The 23,269-nt window shown below is 50.0% G+C and overlaps 2 protein-coding genes across 6 annotated transcripts in view; one reads left to right on the forward strand and one right to left on the reverse strand.

Annotated features, from left to right (window-relative positions):
• The window catches only part of RALY (RALY heterogeneous nuclear ribonucleoprotein), a 115,889-nt gene extending 112,144 nt beyond the window's left edge, over positions 1 to 3,745 (forward strand). For 4 of the 5 annotated variants that reach the window (XM_063404690.1, XM_063404687.1, XM_063404685.1 and 1 more), the window contains 2 exons: positions 1,846 to 1,894; positions 2,121 to 3,745. In XM_063404690.1, coding sequence (XP_063260760.1) covers positions 1,846 to 1,890 — 45 coding nt within the window. In that variant the 3' untranslated portion in view covers positions 1,891 to 1,894; positions 2,121 to 3,745. Of the gene's footprint in view, positions 1 to 1,845; positions 1,895 to 2,007 lie in introns of all 5 variants that reach the window. The other variant, XM_063404689.1, reaches the window with a different exon arrangement.
• An 8,217-nt stretch (positions 3,746 to 11,962) lies between these two features.
• On the reverse strand, positions 11,963 to 22,076 carry EIF2S2 (eukaryotic translation initiation factor 2 subunit beta). The gene is made up of 9 exons (XM_063404691.1): positions 21,918 to 22,076; positions 17,524 to 17,707; positions 16,495 to 16,598; positions 15,388 to 15,523; positions 15,012 to 15,112; positions 14,466 to 14,614; positions 13,568 to 13,624; positions 13,073 to 13,158; positions 11,963 to 12,437 (listed from the first exon to the last, which is right to left on the reverse strand). Exons 1-9 carry the CDS (start codon positions 21,930 to 21,932, stop codon positions 12,262 to 12,264), a joined length of 1,008 nt encoding a protein of 335 aa, XP_063260761.1. The 5' UTR covers positions 21,933 to 22,076; the 3' UTR covers positions 11,963 to 12,261.
• Positions 22,077 to 23,269: the final 1,193 nt, after the last annotated feature.

Consider the following 23,269-nt stretch of genomic DNA (forward strand, 5'->3'; position numbering starts at 1 on the left):
AGAAGAGCCAGAGGTGACTCAGACAGAGCTGAGGGAGTTTATTGAGTTCTGAGCCATAAATTGGGATGGATATGGAAAATACTAAGTGCAGCTGGGTTGGTGGTCAGTGCTATTTACTACACTTAGTTGAGGATTCAAAGATTATTGTGTAGTGGCTTAAATGTCACTTGTGTGCAAAAAATATCACCTGTCTGGTGTCAGCTGAGGGATGGCCCTGCTCAAGGAGAGATCTGTGCACACAGACACAGGGAGGGAGCTTTCTGCAGGGAAAGCTAAAGGGATCCTGATGCGTTCAGGTATTTTCAGCACACAGTGGTTGATGTGCAGTCAGATTTTCTTCTGGTTTTATGCAGTTTTGGTCATTTATCTGTCCAGTCTGCATCTAAACAGTTTTTGGGGTTGGTGCTGGGTGCCCACTGGAAGTCACACTGTAGGAGTCCAGGTGTCCCAGCCTCCTTGGCCTCTGGAGCAGTCTCACATGGGATTTTACCAAGCAGAATCCTGAATAACCCAAAATCTGCTCACTTAAATTCAGGGATTTGGTCCTGCTCTTGGTGTTGGTCACTTCCCTGGGGTTCTCAGGTTCACAGTCCCATGGGCTCTGCAGCCAAGGCTCCTCTCCACCCTCACATCCCTGACCAGGTATTCCTTGGCCATCAGGAACCACGGCGATGGCTCCCCTGCTCGGCTGGGTCAGAACTTACTCCTGATGCTCTCCAGAAGTCTCCTGTTTCTTGTTCCAGCCCTGCACCTTCCCCCAGGTGCCAGGGGGGTGGGGTTCCCCCAGAGCCACCAGTGGTGTGCAGGAGATGCCTGCCACGGTGTCACCCACACCGGGCTGGCCTGATCCTCCCCCACAGGCTCCCAGCCTGGTCCAAGGCACGTCCCGGTGCAGCTGGGCTCTGCCTTGCCCAGAGCAAGGCCACCTCCCCTGGCTTTCAGGCAGAGCCTGTTGCCTTGCCTTTCTTTTTGGAGTCCCTCCTGTCCCCTGCAGACAACTCCTGGATCCATCTCCATCCCTGGAATACTCAGCTTGTGCAGGAGGTTAAATGCTGAGCACCCCATCCCCAGTGATGCTGCTCTGCTCAACAGCTCCAGCAGGAAATTCCACTGAGAACCATAAAGGCTGGAAAAGACTTCCAAGATCATCACGTCAGTCCAAACACATGCTGTGCTTCCCAAACCCCTGCATGGGGAGCAGTTCAGCACCATTATTGTGGCCTTTGGAGTGACGGATGAGCGTCACCATCCTGGGTAATGAGTTCTGCTGCAAACTGGGACCAGTTCCTGTGCCCAGCAGCAGAATCAGGACAGATTGGCCTTTGTGGGCTGCTGCATCTTGGCAGCACTGAGCAGTTCCAGGGAAGAAGAAACAGGATGAGAGGAAATGGCCTCACTGCCAGGGGATTGGAGATCGGGGAAATTTCTTCACTGAAAGGGTGGTCAGGCATTGGAACAGCTGCCCAGGGAAGTGAACATGGAGGTGCTGGGTTAGTGGTTGGACTTGATGATCTTGGAAATCTTTTCCTATCTAAATGATTCTGTGATTCTATTACTGCCAAGCCCTGGAGGGAATCACACACCCCAGGTCTGTTTGGCAGAGCCATTTCAGATTAAGGAGCCAGGGGAAGTTTGTGGTTTTGCCTGGGCCTCTGTTGCTCAGAAAGCACAGCCCTGGCCCCTGGTGTCTGTACAGGTGTGTTTTGTAGCTCGTCCATCACACTGAGCACCCTGGCACTGCTCTCCCGCAGCAGGGGACCAGCTGGTGACCACATGTGAGGTGTCCCAGTGTCACAGGCAGGGACACAGGGTGATTTACTGTTTGTGGTTCCCTTTTCCCTGCAGGAGAACAGCCATTACACAGACGTGGAGGATGCCAGGCTACAGTAACCAGGTACAGCTCCCGTGCTGCTGATGGAGCCAGAGCTCTCCTTCTGTGCCTGTTGGGCCTGGGGGGTTGCTGCTTCAGGAGAGGCTCTTTTACACTGATCCTCTGTGTTTTCCTAGCATGGAGCTTGGCTGCTCAGCTGGGTCACTGGCCAGCCCTTCACCCCCATTCCTGAGTGACAAATCTCTGGGGTTCAAGGACAGTGCTGTAGCTCCCCCTTCTCTCCTTGCAGCTGTGAGCAACAGTGTGAAGAAAGCACGAGGCTAAACCCTGTCCTGGCACGTTGAGCAAGACAAGCTGAATGGAAGTGCTGCTGTCATCTCTACCTGGCATTCGAAGGAGAAACACGGCCCGACATCTTCCATCCATCTGTAAAGCAAAGGCAAAGAAAACTCATCTTCCCAGCAGATCCCCACCACCCCTGCAATGGATTCAGAGCTCTGCAGCCAGCAGAGGAGGCAGAGGCAGACCTGCACAGCCCAGAGCCACCACAGAGACCAGGAGATCACGTGTGTCCCCAGGGGAGCCAGAGGTGTTCCAGAGCTGCTTGCAGCAGAGCAGAGAGAACTCAGCCCAGCCCAATGAAGACATTTTTCCTGTGCGAGGTGGGAGCCAGAGCATTTTCTGACTGAGGGAAAAGCAGTGTCTCGGTTTGGACAGTTTGTGTTCCTGTGCTGAAGATCTGTTGGGCCAGAGGCTGTGGAGAAAGCTGTCCTCCAGCACGGCCACCTCCTGTCACCTCTCTGTGCCACATGAGCTGCTGTGTCCACGGTCACTCCCAGGTGGAAAGGAGTTGGTGCTGGAGCAGCTGCTGTGCTCTGGGAAGCTGCTTGAAGAGGGAAGGGGAGAGGGAGCTGCAGAAAGCAAGTGATTCCAAGCTGGAAAAAGCAAGCAGACGTCACCCTCAGTGGTTTGGTGTCCTCATTCTCCTCCGTGTCAGGGCTGAGCAAGCCTCTGCAGAGTGAGGGGTGCGAGCAGGCATGGATGAGACCCTTCCCTTGGACCATCTGCTCCCCAGGAGGGATGTGGAGCACCCAACTCCTGCAGCCTGGAGCCAGGGACATCAGCCCCTTCCCTGGCTGCCCACATCTCCTCCTGCCCCAGCCAGGACACGTCAGGAGAGAGGTGCGACCGCTCCCGCTCCTGCCTGAGCTCCATGGCCGGGGTGAGGGGTGCCCGAGGCTGGGGACAGGGAGTACTCCAAGCTCCGTGCATGTGGGTGTGCCTGCACCTCCCCTGCTCCCCAGCTCCTGCTGCTTTGCCCCGTGCTGTGAGCAGAGGGCTCCTCGTGGGAGCCCCGCACCCGAGGGGCCTCAGTTCTCCTCGTGTCTCCTTCCTGGGCTCATCCCGTTTTCCCGGGGTAGATGGGGCTGAAACTCAGGCAGCTCTTCATTCAGACCTGGTGTGTCCTGCCCTCCCCTTCCCCTCCCAAACACACCCCAGTGCTTGGAACCCAGAGCAGTGTCCACACCTTCCCCTGGCCAGGCCCTCCCACACAACACCTGCGTGGTCCTGAGTGCTCCAGCCTCATCCACAGCATCTCCTGGAAGGGTGAAGGGAAAACAGCTCCAGGGGTGACATTTCCCTGCCCCTGGCACCATCCTGGAGCACGCATGGCTCTTGAAGCACAAAGTTTTCTTTGCATTTCTTAGTTTGGGCTGCTTGAGGAGGGGTTGGAGGAGACCCGTGCTTGCCCCGCCCTTGCCTGGTTCCTGTGCAAGGTCCTGAGCTGTCCCGAGCTGTTCTCCAGGCCTGGAGAGATGAGCTGCAGGTTTGGCTATGAACTGACTGTGCTGCTGTTTGGGAGAGAGGTGACCTTGTACATACAATCCTGTATAATAAAAGAAAGAAATCTAATCTGCTTCCCCTCTCTTCTCTCGGCCATAAACACACACTTTTGTTTCTTCTATTCCAGACAAGTCCTTTTTCCCTTTCCAAGCCTCAGCTCTGCCTGCAGGATTTACTGCCGTCCCCAAGGTATATCCCACTGGGCTGAGCAAAACATCTGTGTTCACAGGGGTTCTGGGATTTTCCCCTGGAGGCTTGGAAACTTCTTTGATGCAGGAGAGCAGGGGCCAAATCCAGGCCTTTAGTTTCTGGACTTTGCACTGATCCAGCTCATGACAGACTGGAAAAATCTGGCTGCTTTGCCAGTTTGCACAAGCCAGGAGTGCTAAGAACTGCTCAAGCACAACATTGCTCTGGTTGGCACCAGAGCGGTGTCAGGAGGGACCAGTGACCACATGGGGAGAATCCCAAATCCCAGCATGGTTGGGGTTAGAAAGGACCTTAAAGGTGATCTCCACTGGACCAGGTTTCTCCAAGGCCCATCCAGCCTGGGTGGGTTCTTTGTGGCTGAGCCACCATCCAGCCCTGGAGGTGGTGAGTTTGTGGTGAGTCTGAGATGTTTGAACATCCCCCTGTCCATCCATCCTGCCATTAGTCACCAGTTGAGTCCAGCGTGAGAAGGCAGCAGCATCAGACTGATGATTGGAGTCTTTGTGGCTGGCAGGAGGAACAGGAGGTGTAAAAAATACCCAAACCCGGTCAAACTGGCTGTGGGGAAGATGGAAATCAGCCCAGCCCTCAGTCTGCTGAACCACAGACCCAGCTCTGGGAGCTGCAGGGCCTCGGGGGCTGAGGCTGGGTCACTCCAGCTCAGCTTTAGAGCACAGATGAGGCCTCCCAGCAAACAGCTGGTTTGATTTTCATTATTTTGGGAGGAGACCTGGGGACTTTGGGAGCTCTCAGACAGGCCCCTGCAGGGCAGCTCACTCTGCTCTTGGCTGCAGGGTGGGGCCCCAAGGAAATGAGTTCAGCGAGGTCTGTCCATGACCGTGCAGACAGCCCAGGTGAGGGGGTGGGAAAGGGACACCCCCGGCCCCCTCAGTCACCCTTTGGGCCATGAGGCACCTGCAGAGCTCCCTGCTGGCTCCACTGGTGCAGGAGAGGAGTGGGGGCCCAGGAGGGGCCACCCCTGCTCTGAGCAGGGTTGTCCCAGACCCATTTAGGTTGGAAGAGCCCTCTAAGGCCACCCAGTCCAACCTCCCACAGCTCTGCAAAGGCCATCACTGACCTACAGCCCCAGGCACACATCACCTCTTTTAAACCCCTCCAGGGATGGGGACTCCACCACTGCCCTGGGCAGCTCTTCCAATGCCTGACCACCCTTACAATGACAAAATTTTCCATAATATCCAACCTAAACCTCCCCCGGCACAACCTGAGGCCGTTTCCTCTTGTCCTATCCCTTGATATCTGGGAAAAGAGACCAACCCCCAGCCACATCCCATGAAGGAGGGGATTTTCCTTAGCCCTGCTGTTGTTGCTGATGTATTTACAACCCCATTTTTATTGTCTTCTGTGGCAGTACCCAGATAAAGTTCAAGTTGAGCTTTGACACTTCTTATTTTCTCCCTGCATAACCCCACGGCACCCTTGTAGTTGTTCTAAATTGGCTCCATGGTCTTTCAAAAGTCAAAGATTCTTCTTTTTTCCTCAATTCCATGCAGAAGTTCAGCCAAGCCAGTTTTTTTCCTCATTGTGGTGCACAGGACAGCCAGCTCCTGGCCCTTTAGGGTTGTCCTGCCTAACAGAGGTGTGGTCCTCCCCAGGGCCCCTTAGACATCCATGGCATAAAAGATGTGCCAGATCCCATTAGTTCTTGAATGAATGTAAAGGGTCCCACCCTCTCTGCACCCAACCTCCTTTTCCATGGTCCAGTGTTCCCACCCTGTAAATTGTCCCTGCCCTGCAGGGATGTGGGAAGACAGGGGTTGGGCCAGTCCATTCTCTCCAGAACAACCCCACAGGCAACAATTAATTCAACGTCTGCATATTCTGAAGTGACCAACACAACCCGAACAGCTCAACTGAGCAGAGAGAGACAGCTTCCATGGTGTGAGCTTGGGAAAAAAAAAAAAAAAAAAAAAGCTTTTGTGACAGACTTTCCCTACCACCCACAGAGGGAAGGTCCCATTCCCAAGTGTCCTGGACCTCACCTGGCCTCTCACTTGTGCTGCTGTTTGCTGCCATCCCATCAGTGGCAAAAGCAGCGTGGTCTTGGTCAGAAACACCCCCAAAGCCTCAGTCCCTGCTGCCCTGCCTGCACCTCTGCAAAGGGGATGGGGATGTGTGAGGCTGCTGACACACTCTGTGTTCAGTGCATGGCATGGGATCAGCAGATGTGCAGGGAGCTTTGGTGCTCTGGTTCCCCTGCGCTGGCCTGGACAGGATTAGAGCAGCAGAGCAGGACTCCTCCAGTCCCTAATGCTGCTTCCATTGCTTCTGGACATGGACAATCACGGGGGCCAAAATGCCTGTAGTCATTCATTCAGTCTGAGTCAGGAGATGCAACAAAACGCCCCACTGACTTTAATAACTCCCTTTAACTGTGATGAGCATCACAGTTCCAGGCTGTGCAGCACTCTGGGAACATTGCAGTTACTGCAGCTGTAACAGGACTGTCCTTTGGGGGATTTGTGAGGTGCTGTGCCTGTCACAGTGGTTGCATCCCTCCTGCACTGTCTTCTTGCTACCTGCAGGAGCTTCAATTCCTCTTCTCAAGAAAGAAGAGGCCAGAGGGCACGTGGCAGGATGGACACCCTGCACTGGTCCAGCAAGAAAGCACCCAGTTCAGCACCTTTCATTGCCCCGATTTCCTCCCAGGCAGGGGATTGCTGCCTCTGCTGGGCTGGCCCAGGCACAAGGGCGCAGAGTCCCCAGCCCTCCGTGGGTTTGCTCAGAGCCTCCTCCCGCTGGTGAGCCGGGCAGGGCGAGGAGAGCAGCTCCAGCAGCTCAGCAGGGACATCCCCTCCCCTCCGGGGCTGCACCCTGGGCTCCAGCCCTGCCCCTGCCCTGTGCCCACACAGCCCAGAGCATCCCCTGTGCTGCTCCGTGCCCGCAGCATCTCCAGAGGGACAGAGGGGCTCCAGCCCCAGCACGCTCCACCTTCTTCAAGTCCAGGGATGTTCTTGGCCAGGGGCAAGATTTAAAGGCCACCTCCCCCATGCAAAACAAAGAATGGAGGGAAACTGCTTCAGCACACGGTTTAAATGAACTTTGGGAAAGTGGAGAAGGTGTGGAATTAAAACCAAACTGCCATCTGTGGAATACTGGAGACTCCACAGGCAGCCCCAGGCGAGGGCTTTCCCACCAGCAGGGAAACCTCAACAGCCTCACCTGGAGCCCAGAACCACATCAGAAGGGCTGTCTGCACAGCTCCTTCAGAATACAGACAGAAACCACTCCTCCCTCTCTTGTCGGGGAGGGTGGGGACAAGGTAGCAAAGAAAAATGTTTGAAGCTTCATTTCAGATGAGCTCACAATTCTCAGGAGTTATTTTTTCACAGCCTTGGTGGAAAAAAGGCAGTTTTGGTGCTGAACAAAAACACAAGGCCTGCAGCAGATTCTGAGGGCCTTGAGCAGCATAGAGACATTTCAGTCTACAAAACGAAAAATGTAACTGAAAATTTATTTTTTTATTTGCCTTCTGTGCCTCATTTTCAAAATTAATCACATCTAGAGTTCCTCCCTGTAATAAACCTGACACTGGTGACAATCAGGGCACAAACTCCTTTGCCATCAGTCCCACAGTCCTGCTCCCCCCAGTGCAGTGCTCTCACATTGAAGAAAGAAATACACCAAACTTATGGGATAATTACCCAAAGCAGGATTGGGGGAAGAAACAATGGATTTTAAAAGTGATTTGCTTTGCTACAGAATGTAGAATTAAGGATGCCACTTCTGTTAGAAAAAGCAGAACTTCTGTGAGTCCAGGCACTGCTGTGGGAGATGCAATGGGCTGAAGAGGGAGGGAGGGATGGAGGTACCTCACATTTCTGGTGGGTACTGGGCAGAAAAATGCAAGACAGACATAAAGTGGTGACAGCTTTATTTCAGAATTATGCAGGTGTTTGCAATGTGCAAAAAGGAAAAAGGATGAACAGGAAGCTCAGGCAGCAAGGAATGAGCCTGTCCTTACAGACAAGAACAGAGGGAAGTGAGAAAGTATTTTTCTTCTGCTCAGGAAAACCCAACTGTCTTGGGCAGCAAAACATTTCCAGGGCCAGCTGGAATTTCTCCTCCTGTGTAAAGGACTGCTCCCTTGGGCTTGGGACACACTGACAGCCATTCCAGGATATGCAAGAGTGTGTAGGGTTATGCTGTGAATGTTCATGTAGAGCTTACCCATATCCACGGCTGGTGAAACACCTGCAGGAAAAGCTGTGTTCAGGCTTTCTCTAAAAACTAAAGACTGCCTGAATGACCTCTGATGTCACTGCCCTGTCTTCATCACTGAAATAGATAAAGTAATGAAAGAGCTAAAGTAATGGCTGAAAAAAGCTAAAATAATGAAAGAGCTGCAAACACCAAACTTCTTAGCCCAGGGACTGAAGCCAGGTGAGATCCCCTCAGCAAAGGCTTGTCCAGGTGAGATAATGTGTGTTAAGGATCAGCACCAGCCCCTGAACTTGTTTCTCCTTGGGGGAAAAATATGTTTCACTTTAGGAGGAAGATATTGCCATGTAACATCTTTCCAAAAGCCTTTTTCCTCCTCTGTCACAAGATCATTTTAGCAACTGATCAGATCAGAGCAACCCTCAGCTCTCTGCATTTGAGGGGACACGAATTGTGTTCCTTTCTCTGCCACAGGACTGACTGTTCACCCAAAATCCTCTCAGCTGCTGACCCCAACTGGAGCCACTTGAGTTCTCCCAAGGTGGACAAACCCCTGGAGGCAGAGCAAGCTGCAAACTGCCAGATGTCCCTGCAGCTGCAGAGCAGTGAGGGGCAGAGGTCCAGCCTAACCCTGGCTGCTCCCACGGACACTGAGGGCACCCAGCCCTCTCCTGTGGGCCTGCTGGCACTGCTGCAAAAACCAGGAGAGCTTTTCAGCAGGACAGGCTTGTCCTGATCCCCCTGGGACCTGGATCCTCTGCTGCTCTGGCAACAAGGCACCGACCTTCACCACAGCAGGAACAACCCAGAAAGAAAATGCAGCAAATCTTTAGGAGCTGGAGACGTTTTGCAGTTTGCTCTCCATCCAGACTGAACCTGAACAGCTAAATTCTTGTGCAGCTACCGATTTCTGTTCTACATCTGCCTTTAAATCCTTCTCAAAGCCTGGCCTCTCACCTTCTTGGATACTATCCCAGTAATCTGCAATACACCTCTAGGGGAAAACCGAGCATAGGGGCAGAACAGAGAGCTGCAGAAATGTTATTTAGAAGATGAACAGATAAATTCTAATGATTCTCAGCTGTCAGCATCACACTCAACTTCCCATTTTCTTGATTTTCAGAACTTCCTCCTGTTTCTATTCCTGTACCTGCCCCCCAGCCACCACCACAGGTCCTTTCACCTGATGAAAGCTCAACACCCCCTGCAGTTCATGACAAACCCTGTTCGGGTGGCAGCAGATGTGAAAATCTGCTTTTTTCCTCTCCTTGCTGACAACCCCAGATGCCCCAGCCTCCCAGAGAAGCTGCCCCAAACCAAGGATCTGGGGGTGTGTGTACCTGGAGGACACTGCACAATGTCACAGTCCCAGGACCAACCAGAAACTCCCAGCTCTCCATGGAGCCGTTTCATAAAGGCTCCTCCTTCACACCAGCTGTGATTAGAAAAAAAAGATTAAACTCTTGCTCTGGCCAGAAGCTCCCAGCAATGGGATTTTTTCTCACGGATTTTCATTGTAGTGATTTTAGCAGAACAGATGCACACAAGCCCCAGGGCAGCTGATCCCCCTGGATTTGTGCTCAGTTAGGGAATGAGATGTTCCCATCTCTGGTTACTTCAGGGACACCAGCAAGGTCCCCAGTGCTTGGAGCTGCAACCAGCTGCCAGAGGAGATAAAAGCACATCCTGGCAGAAGTGGGGATAAAGAGATTATTCTTCCAAGGCATCAGTAAATGTCAGGCTGACTGACCACAACAGCAATTGTCTGTTCCCCCAGCACCTCCAGGGACAAGTCTGAGATTATTTCCTCTTCCATGTTCTGGGCTGGAAGACGTTTCACCTTCACTGGGGAAGGAACAGCCCTGCATTGCTCAGATTACCTGGATCAGGTGAAGAACTGGGCATGGCAAAACCCATGGAGAGGAGCAGCCCAGCTGTTGGTCACACAGGGGGTTTTGGTACCTAAAATCTGGCTCCCACCCAGCCAATTTTCAGCTCAGAGAGAAAAAAGAATGCACAAAACCAGCTCTGCCTCCAAACAGGTATCTGCACACAGACCCAGGGCAGCCACATCTACCCCCTCCTCTGTGAAGAACTCCAACTCTAAGGTGTTTTCTCACAGCCAGCTCTAGTGAAAACTTTCTTGCCTCTGAACACAACTGCACTTCAAACTCACATCAGCCTCACAACCAGCATGAGGCATTTGTGTTCATACAACATTATCTGAATGCACTGTGGAAGTTTTTCATAAAAAACTGAAACCCCAACTGCTATCTGCTCCTTGACACTTTTCCTGCATTAGTGAGGTTATTCCCCAGCAGGATCTGAGCCTACAGCTCAAGGTGCTGCACTCAAATCTCAGTCATTAAAAGCCTTCAGGGTTTCATGCACAGACTCAAAGCACATCTACAAAATACACCTATGAAACTCTCCTGCAAGCTCACGGCTGAGAGGGTGGAACAATGATTTATTCCTTTATTAACCTGGATCTTTTTGATCCAATTTCAGTAGATCAGATTCTTCATTTAAAGCTCTGAAATACAGCACCAGCTCAAGGCCACGCTGTATTTTTAAGTATGTTAAAGGTACTTGACCCAGGGAAAAACAAGCATTTAAAAACAAAGTATCATTGCTCTTGACCTATTTCAGGATGTCCCACCAGCAAGTCACTAAAACAAAAAGGCAACTTTGCATTTCTCCAAGGTTTTACTCCCAACAGGAGACTCTTTGCTAGAGGAAGAAATAAGAATACAACAATATTGTTACAAGAGGCACTGATCCTGGCTTTATTCACTTTAAGATACATCCAACATTGTTATAGCTCACTTGAAATTCCAAATGCTTTTAAGAAACCAACCACAAAACCTTGATTTTTCACCTTACAGTGCTGTCAAAGTTTCCAAATAGCAAGTGAGTGACTCCCCAGCAATACTGTGCTCTGTTATTATACAAAGGTTAAAACTTAGTAGAAACCCTTCAAGTTGTGTTGTTTGCTGTATTGCCTTCAGAAGGACCAGCTCCCCTGGGGAGGGGGCTGCTCCCCCGACCCGCAGGGGTGGCTGCCCGGGGCCCTGAGCTGCTGCACCTTTTCCCTCCCCCTGGGCCATTCTGGCAACCAAGTGACAACTGTCCCCACTTCAGCAAGCCAGGGGGGACCTTCACTCCCCACCTGCATCTCTGTACTCCCCAGCTGCAACAACTTCTGCACAAACCCAGCGAGGACAGCACCGGGTGTCCCCTCGAGGTCACCGACACTGCCAGCAGAGGAAGGGCTTGGGAAGATCCTGAAGCAAAAAGCGTTAATTTGAAACCCAGATCACTTGGCAGTGTCTCCTGCAAATTCAAGACTTATAGAAGACTGTGTTGCAGTCACTGTGCAATGACACTTAGACCTACTATTTTTTTTGTTTTTTGCTGTATTTAGATTCTTTTTAAAGTGATGAAGAGTGCAGGACTTCAGAAATATAAACGTTTCTCTATTAGAAATTGCAAAATTTAGTACTATGACACTATGAAAATTTACAGTACAGTTTATTGATTCTGTGTTAAGATTCAGCAACAATCTGGTGTCTGAACTCTCTCAGAGCTATTTTTGCCTAATTAAGCAGTACCAGCATGCCCTGACCCCCATCTGTGCACAAGGCACCCATGGCTGTCCAAGCAGGAGCAGGGCTCACGTTGGCCTGTCATCCCTGGGACTCTGTGACTGGTTTCTCTGTTTCATGACAGCATAACTAAAATGAGCCTGTTATGTAAAAGCAAAATAACCTTTATCTTAAGACTTCATTCTGGGTGTTGGACATAGCTCAGCGACATGATCTGCAGAACAACACACCAACCATTCTCACCAGTGTTTGAAGAGGAAACTGAAGGAAAAATCCAAATCCAAGACACTCACTGTTATAGTATCTTTAATTTATCTTGTGTTTTACAGAAGTCTGAACGGATTAAAAAGCACCTCCTTTCCCACCACGCTCCTTACAGTTGGTAAAATATATTCAATGAGCAAATGTATGTGAACAGCTTGAGGATCTGCATCTTGCAAGGATTTCACAGACCAATCAATCAAAAGCCAAATTTCTTGTCGTTTTTACAACCTTGCTTTAATACAATGGTAAATCCACTCCGGTTGCAAACCTGTCCAGTCCCATCTCCCCAGAACACTTTGCCAACGCCAGTGTTGATTAGCAAACCTAGTTAGCTTTGGCACGGAGCTGTGCTCTCTTGCCTGTGACAGCCTGGAAGCCTGTTTTGATGCTGGCCACGGAGCAGCGGGAGTGGCAGGTCTCGCACTGCAGGAAGTATAGCCGGGTGTCCTTCTGCAGGATGGTGTCGGGGGAGCGGCACGTGTGGCAGGTGACGTACTCCTCTGCAGGGAACAGGGGCAGTTAGCCCTGCTGCTGCTGCTGCACAGCTGCTGGAAAAGCTCTGCACACACCCACCAGCCCCCAGGGACTGCTTAGGAGAAGCTAAGATACACCCCTGGTTAATGAAGAGGTTTCCTGGGGTACATTATGTACTGATGCTGTTTTAAAGTTATTAACCAGTGCAGAATTCCCACGGGTGTTCCCTGAGCTGCTCTGCTGAGGCAGCACTGCCAGGTGTCAGCAGCTCTGGAACTGACACTGCACTAAAGCAGGAGCTTTGTGACACATGGTCTGAATCCTCTGGTGTGGCACACAAACACCACATCTGTCAATTCATGGCTACAGCAGACTGGAAAATTAACCATTACTGTTGTTTTCCACAGTTCTCATCAAAGCTAAGACCCGAAGCTCACATGAAAACAAGCAGCTCTCAAATGCTCTGTTTTCCTTGGAGTGTTTTAGTGCAGGACAGAGTACAGCCCATGGTGTAACCATGGCAGAATCACCTGTATTTGCATTATTCCATGATAAGGGGAAGTTGTGGCTCCTCAGCCCCTCCATGGTGGGCACACCTGGGCCCCCGGGCATTACAAGAGGCCTGAGAGAAATCTGCAGTGGGAAAGGGAGTTCTACTTACTGATATATCTTCTCAAGACATTTTCTATCTGTTTTTGCTGGAATCTTCCTTTGATTACCAGTTGGTTGTTACCATCTATTGAACCACTAATTGAAAAGAGAAAATCAATTATTTGATTGGCAGGTGTGAAGCATTCAAACAAACCAGGAACATGAAGCAAGACAAGAATGTGTTCTTCGAGAAGAGCAGCCACAATTGTGTTGCAAGGGAAAAAATGAAAAATTCTGAGGTACTTAGAGCTATTTTCTACAGGAAGTTTTGCCCAGGCACAGCCCTCACCTGCCTGTCTCAGGGGACTGAACAAGACCCTTCCCTTGGACTTGGGAGTTTCACTCTGCACCTCCTCACTAAAATGTTCTCTCCTCAATCACCCAGCACAGCACAAGTGTAGGGAACAAAGCCTCATGTTCCAGCATATCTATACAGATCTAACCCCAAAAATGTTATATTTGACCAATATCAACCCTAAGCACACCCACAGCCCAGCAGTCTTACCTTGTACCCAATTCTGCCAACAAAAATGCCAGGAGATGTTTTGGCTGACGATGTAATCTGAAAATAAAGGAAAGAAATGTTTAACCCTCCTCCTTCAGAGAAATTTTGTATTTATACAGGACTGGCAAGGTAAATCCAAGTTAAGTTAGAAAGTTTCAAAGGGAGCAGTGCCAGGGGTCTGCACCAAAGACCACACACAGAATTACTGAGGACACAAGAAACCTGAACAGTCCACACAGAAAAATCTCCCACTATCCCCAAATCAAGATGACAGCAACTAGTGAAAAGAAGTTTTCTATTAAACATTTTTCATTCTTACTCTCCCAATCCCTGAAAAAAATTAGTAGCTACCATTAAAAACTCCCCTTAGTGCACAACCCAGATCCTAAGCAGGGTTTCACCAGGCCTGTTTTCTGGCACACTTCTGATACCCATCAGATCTGCATTCCCACAAGTGTTCACAAAGAACAGAGCTGCCCTCACAAGACATAATTATGACATAGGTATCACTGCAGAAAACAGTGGGAAAACAGTGCTGGAGTCCCAATCATTTACCAAGAGAACAGTATTTGGAGTCAGCTCCCATTAGAAAGAATTTTCCCACCCTTCTCCTCAAGGCTTGCACATAAGTTGGTGACCCAACTTGACAGAAGCCAATGAACTCACTGAGTTTCAGCCCATGCACTATTTTCGTAATTTAAGTATAAAATTAGGAATTATCTCAATAAATCATGTTCAGAAATATCTCCTCACAGAGAAATGTAACGAGCTCTCTGACTGAAATAGCTTCCACTCCTGGTTTGTCACAGTCACTTGCCAGAAAACTCTGCCTTCAACACAGGAGCACAGAGCAGTGCATCCATCTGCTGTTCCTGGGAAACCCGAAGGGGACACTTACAATTTGCAGATATCTGTGAAGTTGACAAAAGACGTTTTCTTGGTCCCTACTCTCACAACCTGCGGGGGCTTCATGACAAATTTCCGCTTCTCTCCAGCCACCATGTCCGGGTTCTTTTCCCGCATGATGTTAAAAACTCTATTGAGCAACTGCAAAACAAGGCATTCACACCCACATGAGCATTTCCTAGTTCTCAAAGTGCCTCACTTCTAAAAGCCACCTGAAACTGCATTCACAGTGAATACCAGACTGCCTTTGCCTAAGAGCATTTCCCCATTTCAGAACGTTAAATGTTCTGATAAATGCAAAATCCCAACACTGCTTCCCCAAGGGTTTGCTCTGCCCATGGCAGAGGTGTCTGAACTACGACCAACACTGCCCCATGTGAAAATTACTGTGACAGCAGACATGCCTTGGGAGCTTCTGCTCATGAGCTTCTGACTACGAGTCCTTCACTTTGAAGTTAGAAATAGGAAATATGAGCATAAGGCTCTACTGATGCAGATGAACATGGAAAATATGCTTTAAAAGTCTCTGGTACATTACCTCATCATATGTGTAGTCCCTTTCTGAGCCTGCCCACGCAGGTCCTGACTGAAGGCTAAAAGAAATTCCATCATCTTTTTTGCTATCTTCATCCTCAAATGCTGTAAAGAAAGTTTTTGGGGATTCATTAAGAAACATTCTTTAACTTCATGCTTACATGATTTCTAACACAGGAGAAAATTCCACTAAGATGTGGACTCAAGTCTTCTCTGCCAACAAGGGACACCAGCACTCATGGGAAATTTATACAGTGCTTTTATAGAACATTTTTCTGATAAATTTTGGAACAAAAAAGGCATTTGAACAGAACTTATTTACATACAAGGTGGACTGCATTTCACTTTCAACATCTCACTGAGCTAGGTTATACTTCTACCTTCATCCTTCTCCATTATCTCATCTTCATCTGGAAACTTCACATTCTTCTTTTTCTTCTTTTTATTGCCCAGCATGATATCAAGGTCATCTTCAGGTTCTACTGTCTCTGGAACATCTCCTTCAATTTTCAATTCCTGCAAAGAAGCAAGACTCGTTTACCCAGTGTTAAGCACAGCCCTCCATTGCACAGCATCAGAAATAACTGCACGGGTGAATACTGGTGACATCACCACAGCCCTGAAACCCAACAGGTAAGAATGGAATTCCAGCATGCTCAAGAGAGCCCTGAACCCTGCACTACTGCTCTGACCAGGGCCAGATTTGCACCTTCAGGCCAGCCAGGAACAAGGTCAGGCTACACTCAAAGGCAGCAGCCATCTGAGGACAGGAGGGAACAGAACACCCCTCGTGGTGGCAGCAAGGGAAGGCAAAGCTGTGCCACTCTAATTTGTTATCACAATTCTGCACACTGAAAGAACACAGAGCAAGTATTTTGTCTTCTGAAGCAGATCAGAGGAACATTTTCTCCCCCAAAAGGCAGAATCTGTAGAGGAGGTTTATGCATAATATAACATTTCTCTGTCCTCTTGCTCTCTGGGCTTGCCAGTTACACTGACATGTGATACAAAAACACTACTTGGAATAAAACTTGAGAAGAGTAAAAATATCTTGTACACCTTCTGGAACACAGCACAGTAGCCAATCCTTTCTAAAGAAAACACCAGAGTGAAAACACATTTCTTGGCAGATATGTGCACTTTATTTGAAGTGCTGGCCTTTAGAGGACTATTCTGTGTGTGGCTTCAGACATGCAGTCACCTCTCTAACCCCAAAAGACAATTAACCTTGAGGTTAATCAGCCCTTCCTACAGACTGGTGAATTATTTGCTTGTTGTGCAGAGCAGGCAGGTTTTTCCACTTCTGGACAAAAAGCCCAGACAGGAGCAAAATGTTCATTAAAAAAAAAAAAAAAGAAAGACATGTACAGTTTAGTTAGGAACTGCACCAAGACACAGTGACAGACTTGAGGCAACTCCTGCACTGCCAATCTCAAGAAAATGGAAGCAAGGGAGTTTTCAGCCATAGTCAAGTTATGCAAACAAACCTTTACACCTTCTTCTGCTTCATCTATATCAAATATTTTTTTTGTTTTTTTCTTTTTTTTCTTTTGATTGAAGAAGTTTAAATCATCCAAGTCATCTGTTGTATCTAAAAAACAAAAACAAAGGATTGCCTAAAGAAGTAGAAACAGTAGAGAAACTGTAGAAACAGTTGAGACATGAAGGTTTCTAATTTACATCCAAATCTTTAAAACATTACAGTAAGACATGAGCAACAATCTGTAACCCCTGGGGACAGCCTTCAGGTTTGAAGAGATCATCTTCCTCTGCTCCCAAATACTGTTTTAGTTTCTGCATCTCCTATCTCTGTCTTTTGACTCTTTCAGTGTTTAATCTTTCTTTCTGCTGTACAGGATAAATTGGTCATTTTTGTCATTAGAGATGCTTGGACAAAACATGAGAAGTGCAGGAGGAAGGTACAGTTTCTTTGGTCTGCAAAGAATCCAATCCAATTTTATCAACAAACTGGAGTTAAGTTAATGGCACTCTGTGAACTAGGTAATCTTGAAATGACATTGGCCTTAATTTAAAAAGCAAGGTTTTATACACAATCACACACTTATTTCCTGAAAGCTTCCAAAGAACACTCAGGTTATCACATTCAGAATTGTCCAAAAACTAGAAATGCCTTTAACCATGTTTCTGTTATTCACACTATTGCTTAATTGTTCAAATGAAAAAGAGCCGTAATTGTGGAATTACTGCAACAAATGCATGTGGAAGATTTAAAACTCCACACTATTTTAGAGGGTCTCTTTTCAGTGCCTCACACAAAGGACTGTTTGAGTTAGAAAACTGGAAATTACATAAGCCCCTGGGAGCTTGGTGATGTCTGTGAACGTCACTCCAAGCAGGAGGGCAATCTGCCCTCCAAACAGGCAGCAGAGATTACTCACAAATCTCTGAACAAACCAAGGCTCTGGCATTATACTCTAGGATGCCAAATGCTTGAAACTGGGCTTGTAGTCTCAAAACAGCACCTTTGAGAGTTTATCTACATGGATTCACTTTACCTTTCTTCCTGCTGTCTTCTTCATCTGCCTCAACATCTTTGTCTTCTGTTGGCTCTGGTTCAACTTCCTTTGTTTCTGATTGCTGAGTCTCTTCCGTTTGTGTGTCTCCTCCTCCTTCCTCATCCAGCATGAAGGGCTTCTTCTTTTTCTTCTTCTTCTTGCTCATAGTAGGATCGAAAATCATCTGTAAAAGTCAAGAGCTCCTTAGCAGCTCAATAATCACCCTCCATTTATTATTTATAACACTTTCCTCAAACTGCTCCTCCGTTTCAACCTCAACTGTGTCAAATACAAGGGAAACCTAACAGAGTTCACAGCATCTGCTACTTTTCCTGTAGTCCAAGTTTCCTGTCACCTGTTTATTAGTGCAGCTGAAAACATGTTAAAGCTGTGACTCTCTGACAGACTGGCTACCATCTCTATTTCATGACCATTATGGACTCCAACTCTGCAGTATCAAGTACAGCACCACTCAACACAGAAGAAAACCCCACCAAAGCACACGGTCTGATCACAGATCACTTCCACTTGTGAGACACATTAATTCCCATATTTATTCAAGGCAAGATCTGCCAACAACTCTCTTGAAAAGAACACTCTGCATGAGGAAGAAACCTAGAAGAGGCTGGTGATACAGCAAGACCTGCATCAGCTCTGAGCACTGTGAAATGGCAAAGGTCTCATCCTCCTTCCTTCCCACACCGAGAAACTGAACCTCAGTCACCAAGTGATTAAAAGCTGTTAATGAGCTCTTTAGCCAGCAAAGCAGCTTAATTCACCTTGTCTGGCTGCGAAGAAATCACTAACCCCAGACTCACTTTTAACCTATTCATCATCTGCAGACCTAAGGGATTTTTCCCAACACATTAAACCCTTTTGTTTCACTTCAGACACAAGCTGACACCCTAGCTGTTGGTTAGTTTGTTACACACTCTGCCTGCACTGTCACACCACAGTATATATTAAATACAACAATTTTAGACACTTTCTCCAGAGCTGTATTTCATCACCATGAACACCCTCACTCAGGAAAGAACCAGCACTTCACCAAGGAGCAGTCCTCCAACTTCCTGCTCAGCTACCCTCTGAAGTCTGGTGGTTTCCCTCTCCCCACAACACAACCTTTCCTTGCACTTCTCATTCTCCTACACGTGCTGCTCTTGTCTTCCCATTTTCTGAAACATACATATTTAATACAGGCTCTACTAAAGGCATCCAACTGCTCATACGTGTGTCCCCAAAGCCTGCACATATGTGGGGGCCACTGAGGCTTTCAAACTGCTCAAGTGGGTCTTTAGTTGCACACACTGTGCTGGGATGATGTTCAAAGGATGAGTTCTGCCCGAGGGCTTTCCTCTGCTGCTTCCTCAGCTGCTGGTGCGAATCACGCTGCTGCAATGCACAGAAATCCCAGCACGTCCAACTGGTTCCACATCTGCTGCCTCCTGGAGCTCCCCGGGCTGCTGGGACAGCAGGGGAGCTGCCTGCATGGGCACACTGCACAGCCGGGACCAAGCACAAGTGCCTGACTCATTTCCATGAAGATGCTCTGCAAGACTCTGAAGAGTTTTTATTATCTCATGTGAAACAAACCTAAGATCATGCCTTGATCAGATGTAACAGTTTCTAAGAAGGAACCAGCCCACCCACCCCAAATCACTCTTTTTGTGAAGGCAAAGACATCTGAGCCACCATAAAGGATCTCTTGTGTCTACAGAGCCTGAGTGTCTGCAGCCAACCTGCACTGAACTGAACACACCAAGACAGGTCCTGGATGCGGGAGATTGGTTTCCAGCATTAAACTCAGGTGGCCTCGAGCAGGGCCACCCCAGCCAGGCACGGCAGGGCAGCTTCTGCACACCCAGCACCTACTCAGAACATGTCACACTCCACAACCTCAGGAGGAGAGGCCTAGGCCTGAAATAGTTTGTTCACTAAGGGCTGCAACAAGCACTCAACAGGAGCCTTAGGTCACATTTGCTTTAATAAGTCATGGCATAAATGAACCAGCCTGATAACCCAGCTGGTCACGTTCTGGCTGTCTAATGCAGGCGTTTCCAAACTTTCTTTATTCCTTTTCCCTGCTCTGCACATTGGCTTAGTCTCAACTTTATGATACCATTTAGTGGTGACAAAACACAAAGCTGCAGGTTTTCTACAGGAATCACAACCCCCAGCACAAACACAACAAACCTGGATGCTTTTCCTGTGTGAAAAAAAGTTATAAATTCCTGTCCTGTTCCTGCTCTCAGAGTCAAATTCCCATATGGGGTTTTCTCCTCTGTAGACCATATGGTTCCTTCTCATATCCATCTCCATATTCCTGCTCCTTACTTCCAGTGCCTACACAGTCAAAATCACAACTTACAGAAAATTTGCAAGTGAACAAACAGAGGAGGGAAACAGAATCAAAGTTTCACAGATCTGCAACTCCAGACTGAAGCCAACGATGCTCTGAACTGCTGTGACAGTGGCAAACGGCAGGGATTCCAACAGAAGTCACAAATAAAACCCATTTCCTTAGTCTGAATAAACACAGGCATGTCTAAGAAGCAGACATCACCCCTGCCCTGATCAAGTCAGTTCAGGTGACCTTACACTACATTGACTTATGTCTAGGGTGAGGGGCAAAAATCACTAAGACCAAGCAGCACTTAAATCTTCTGGCTGCTCTCAACACAGTGTTCTCTAACACTATTGCCTGAAGCTTTGCAAAACTGTGCGATTCAAAGAACTTTTGGATGCTCAATGGGATGCTGTACTTTGTAGGATTTTTACTAAACCAAACAGACATTAACAGATCACCTCCCCCCACAAACTGCGCCTGTGCTGCCCCTGCTGTGCCCCGGCTCTGGGCAGCACTCAGGGATGTCCCAGCAACGAGTTTCAGTCATACACAACCCTGAAAACTTTAAGCTACAGCTCAACACAATGAACTCCTTACCATCTAGCCCAGTTTCCAGTGTTAATTTGTCTTCATGTGTCTTCACCCTCCTTGACTTCACAGGCTTTAAAAAGTATCACCAACTTCCCACCAATATCAAAGCATTTGGCTCCCAGCAAGCAGAGACACAGAACTTCAGGAAGGCACCTGCACTCACTGCACAGGAGCCTGAGGAGCAGTGCCAGTTCTGCCATCATTTTTGTTCTCTGCCACATAAAGCAGCCCAGAGGTGGAATTTCACTATGGATCCCAGGAATCACCTCAATGTCATACTAATCCACCATGCAAGAAAACCAGTTTTACTGATACAAACTAAATTCAAGCCACGACACTCCATGAACTGTTGTATGGCCCTATGATCACCTGAGTCAGAGAGCATCTGATGCAAGCATTCCTGAGTGCACAGAACAGCCCAGACAGAGAACTGCAGCTCCCATGACACATTCAGGCACAAAAATACAACGTACTCATTCTAGATGTTAAAGCAGCTGAATAAGTCACTCACAGCAACCACTAAAATAAATCGCAATTACACCACTTCTCCCTTATGACGTCGGACAAGCCTGTCTCCAAGGCCTGAGTGATCACTTTGCTCTGAAGGAAACAAGCCACACAGGTATTTCAAATAACACCAGAGAGAAGACACCAGGCCAGAAGCGGCCATCTCCTGGATCCAGCCAGAGCAGCTTCCCAGGGGCTATACCAGGCTGATGAGCACCACACACACGGAAAACTTTCCTTTTCCCCGTGAGAGCAATGGAAATGGGGCCAATGGAAATGCGGCTAACACAGGGTCTTTACAACAACTGAAACATTTCCCAGACACGGATGTATCGCTTTTCCTACCACTGTGCCCAGACAAACACCACTAGATCCGGAAAACGTGAAGTTATCATTTGTTCAGATGTTGCTACTCGGCTCTCAAGGTTAAAACTCGAGATATTAAAGCTCCTAAACGCTGCGTTTCGCTACACAGCGCAGAACGCGATGGAGAAGCGGTGGCGGTGCCATCTGCCTCCCTCTCCGGCTTCTCCGCGCCAGGGGCGGCCGCCGGCAGCACCCCGGGAGATCCAGGAGAGCTCCAGGCGTCCCCAGGACTCGCGGCCCCAGCGCACACCGGCGGGCCCGGCGGGGCTCCAGGCAAGGCGCCGGCCCCGCGTCCGGCCCGGCCTGTGCCCCCACCCGCCCCAGCCCCGGCCCGACCTGCGCCCCCCGCCCGCCCCGGCCCCGGCCCCGGCCCCGGCCCCGGCCCCGGCCCCGGCCCCGGCCCCGGCCCCGGCCCCGGCCCCGGCCCCGGCCCCGGCCTCGGCCTCGGCCCCGGTCCGCGCAGGGCGGAGGCCGCGCTCGCCGCAGGCCTCAGGCCCGGCGCCCACATGGCGGCGGCCCCGGCGCGGCGCAGCCCCCGGGCGCGGCTCTCCCGCGGGCGGCGGCGGCGGCCAGCGGGTCTCACCTCGTCGCCGGACATGTCTGCGGCGGGGCCGCGGGCCGAGGGGCCGGGGTCGGTCGGTGCCGCGGGGTCAGTCCGTGCTCGGCTCTTGCATCAGCGCCGCGCGCCCGCCCCGCCCCGCGCCTGCGCGCGCCCGCCGCGCCGCCTCGCGCGACTTGCGGCGTTCCCGCGCTGCGCACGCGCCGGGCGGCGGCGGGAGCGCTGAGGGCAGCGCTGAGGGCAGCGCTGAGGGGCGGGCGGGGAGTGGAATGGAATGGAACGGAACGGAACGGAACGGAACGGAACGGAACGGAACGGAATGGAACGGAAAGGAATGGAATTCGTGCCGTGTTCGCACAGCCCCGGGATCCCAGCGCGGACCGGGCTGGAGAGGACCGCGGTGCTGCATCCGCTCTAAACTCCCAGCACATCGCACAGGATTGCATCCAGACGGTCCTGGAATATCTCCAGTGAGGGAGACTCCACAGCCTCCCTGGGCAGCCTGTTCAATGCTTGGTCTCTTCACGGAAAGAATTTCTTCCTCATCTTCAGGTGGAGCTTCCTGGGCATCAGGTCCTGCCCGTTCCTCTGGTGCCATTGCTGGGCCCCAGGGAGCAGAGCCTGGGCCCTGCTCGGAGCCCTCCCTGCAGGCAGGGACACACAGGGCTGAGGGCCCCTCTCAGCTGGGGCTCCAGGCTGAACAGCCCCAGCTCCCTCAGCCTTTCCTGGGCACGGAGATGCTCCAATCCCCTCAGCAGCTCCGCAGCCTCTGCTGGCCCTGCTCCAGGAGCTCCCTGTCCCTGCTGTGCTGAGGAGCCAGAGCTGGACACAGCACCCCAGATGTACCTCACGGGGCTGAGGAGAGGGGCTGCATCCCCTCCCCTGCCTGCTGGCAATGCTCTTCCCAGTGTTTTCCAGGATCCCAGTGGCCACTTTGGCCAGAAGGACACACTGCTGGCTCATGGAGAGTTTCTTGTCCAGCAGGACCCCCAGGTCCTTCTCCACAAAGCTGCTTCCCAGCAGGCTGTCCCCAGCCTGTGCAGGGCCTGGGGCTGTTCCTCCCCAGATGCAGGACCCTGCGTTGGCTCTTGCTGAATTTCAGAGGGTTCCCCTCTGCCCATCTCTCCTGCTGGGATCCCTCTGAGGGGAGGCTCAGTGACCCTGATGGGGAGGCATCGACCGCCTCATCCAAGTCATTGATGAACAGGTTCAGCAATAGTGGGCCCAGGAGGGAACCCTGGGGGACACCACTAAAGACCGGCCTCCAACTGTGCCACTATTCCCTCTGACCAGCTTGGTGTTGGGATGTTGCCATTCCCATGCAAGTCTCCTTTGCTTGCTGAGCTTTTCCTGGCCTCCTCTGAACAGAGATTTCC

The sequence above is a fragment of the Prinia subflava genome, chromosome 8, assembly GCF_021018805.1.
Source record: "Prinia subflava isolate CZ2003 ecotype Zambia chromosome 8, Cam_Psub_1.2, whole genome shotgun sequence".
Classification (NCBI taxonomy): Eukaryota; Metazoa; Chordata; class Aves; order Passeriformes; family Cisticolidae; genus Prinia; species Prinia subflava.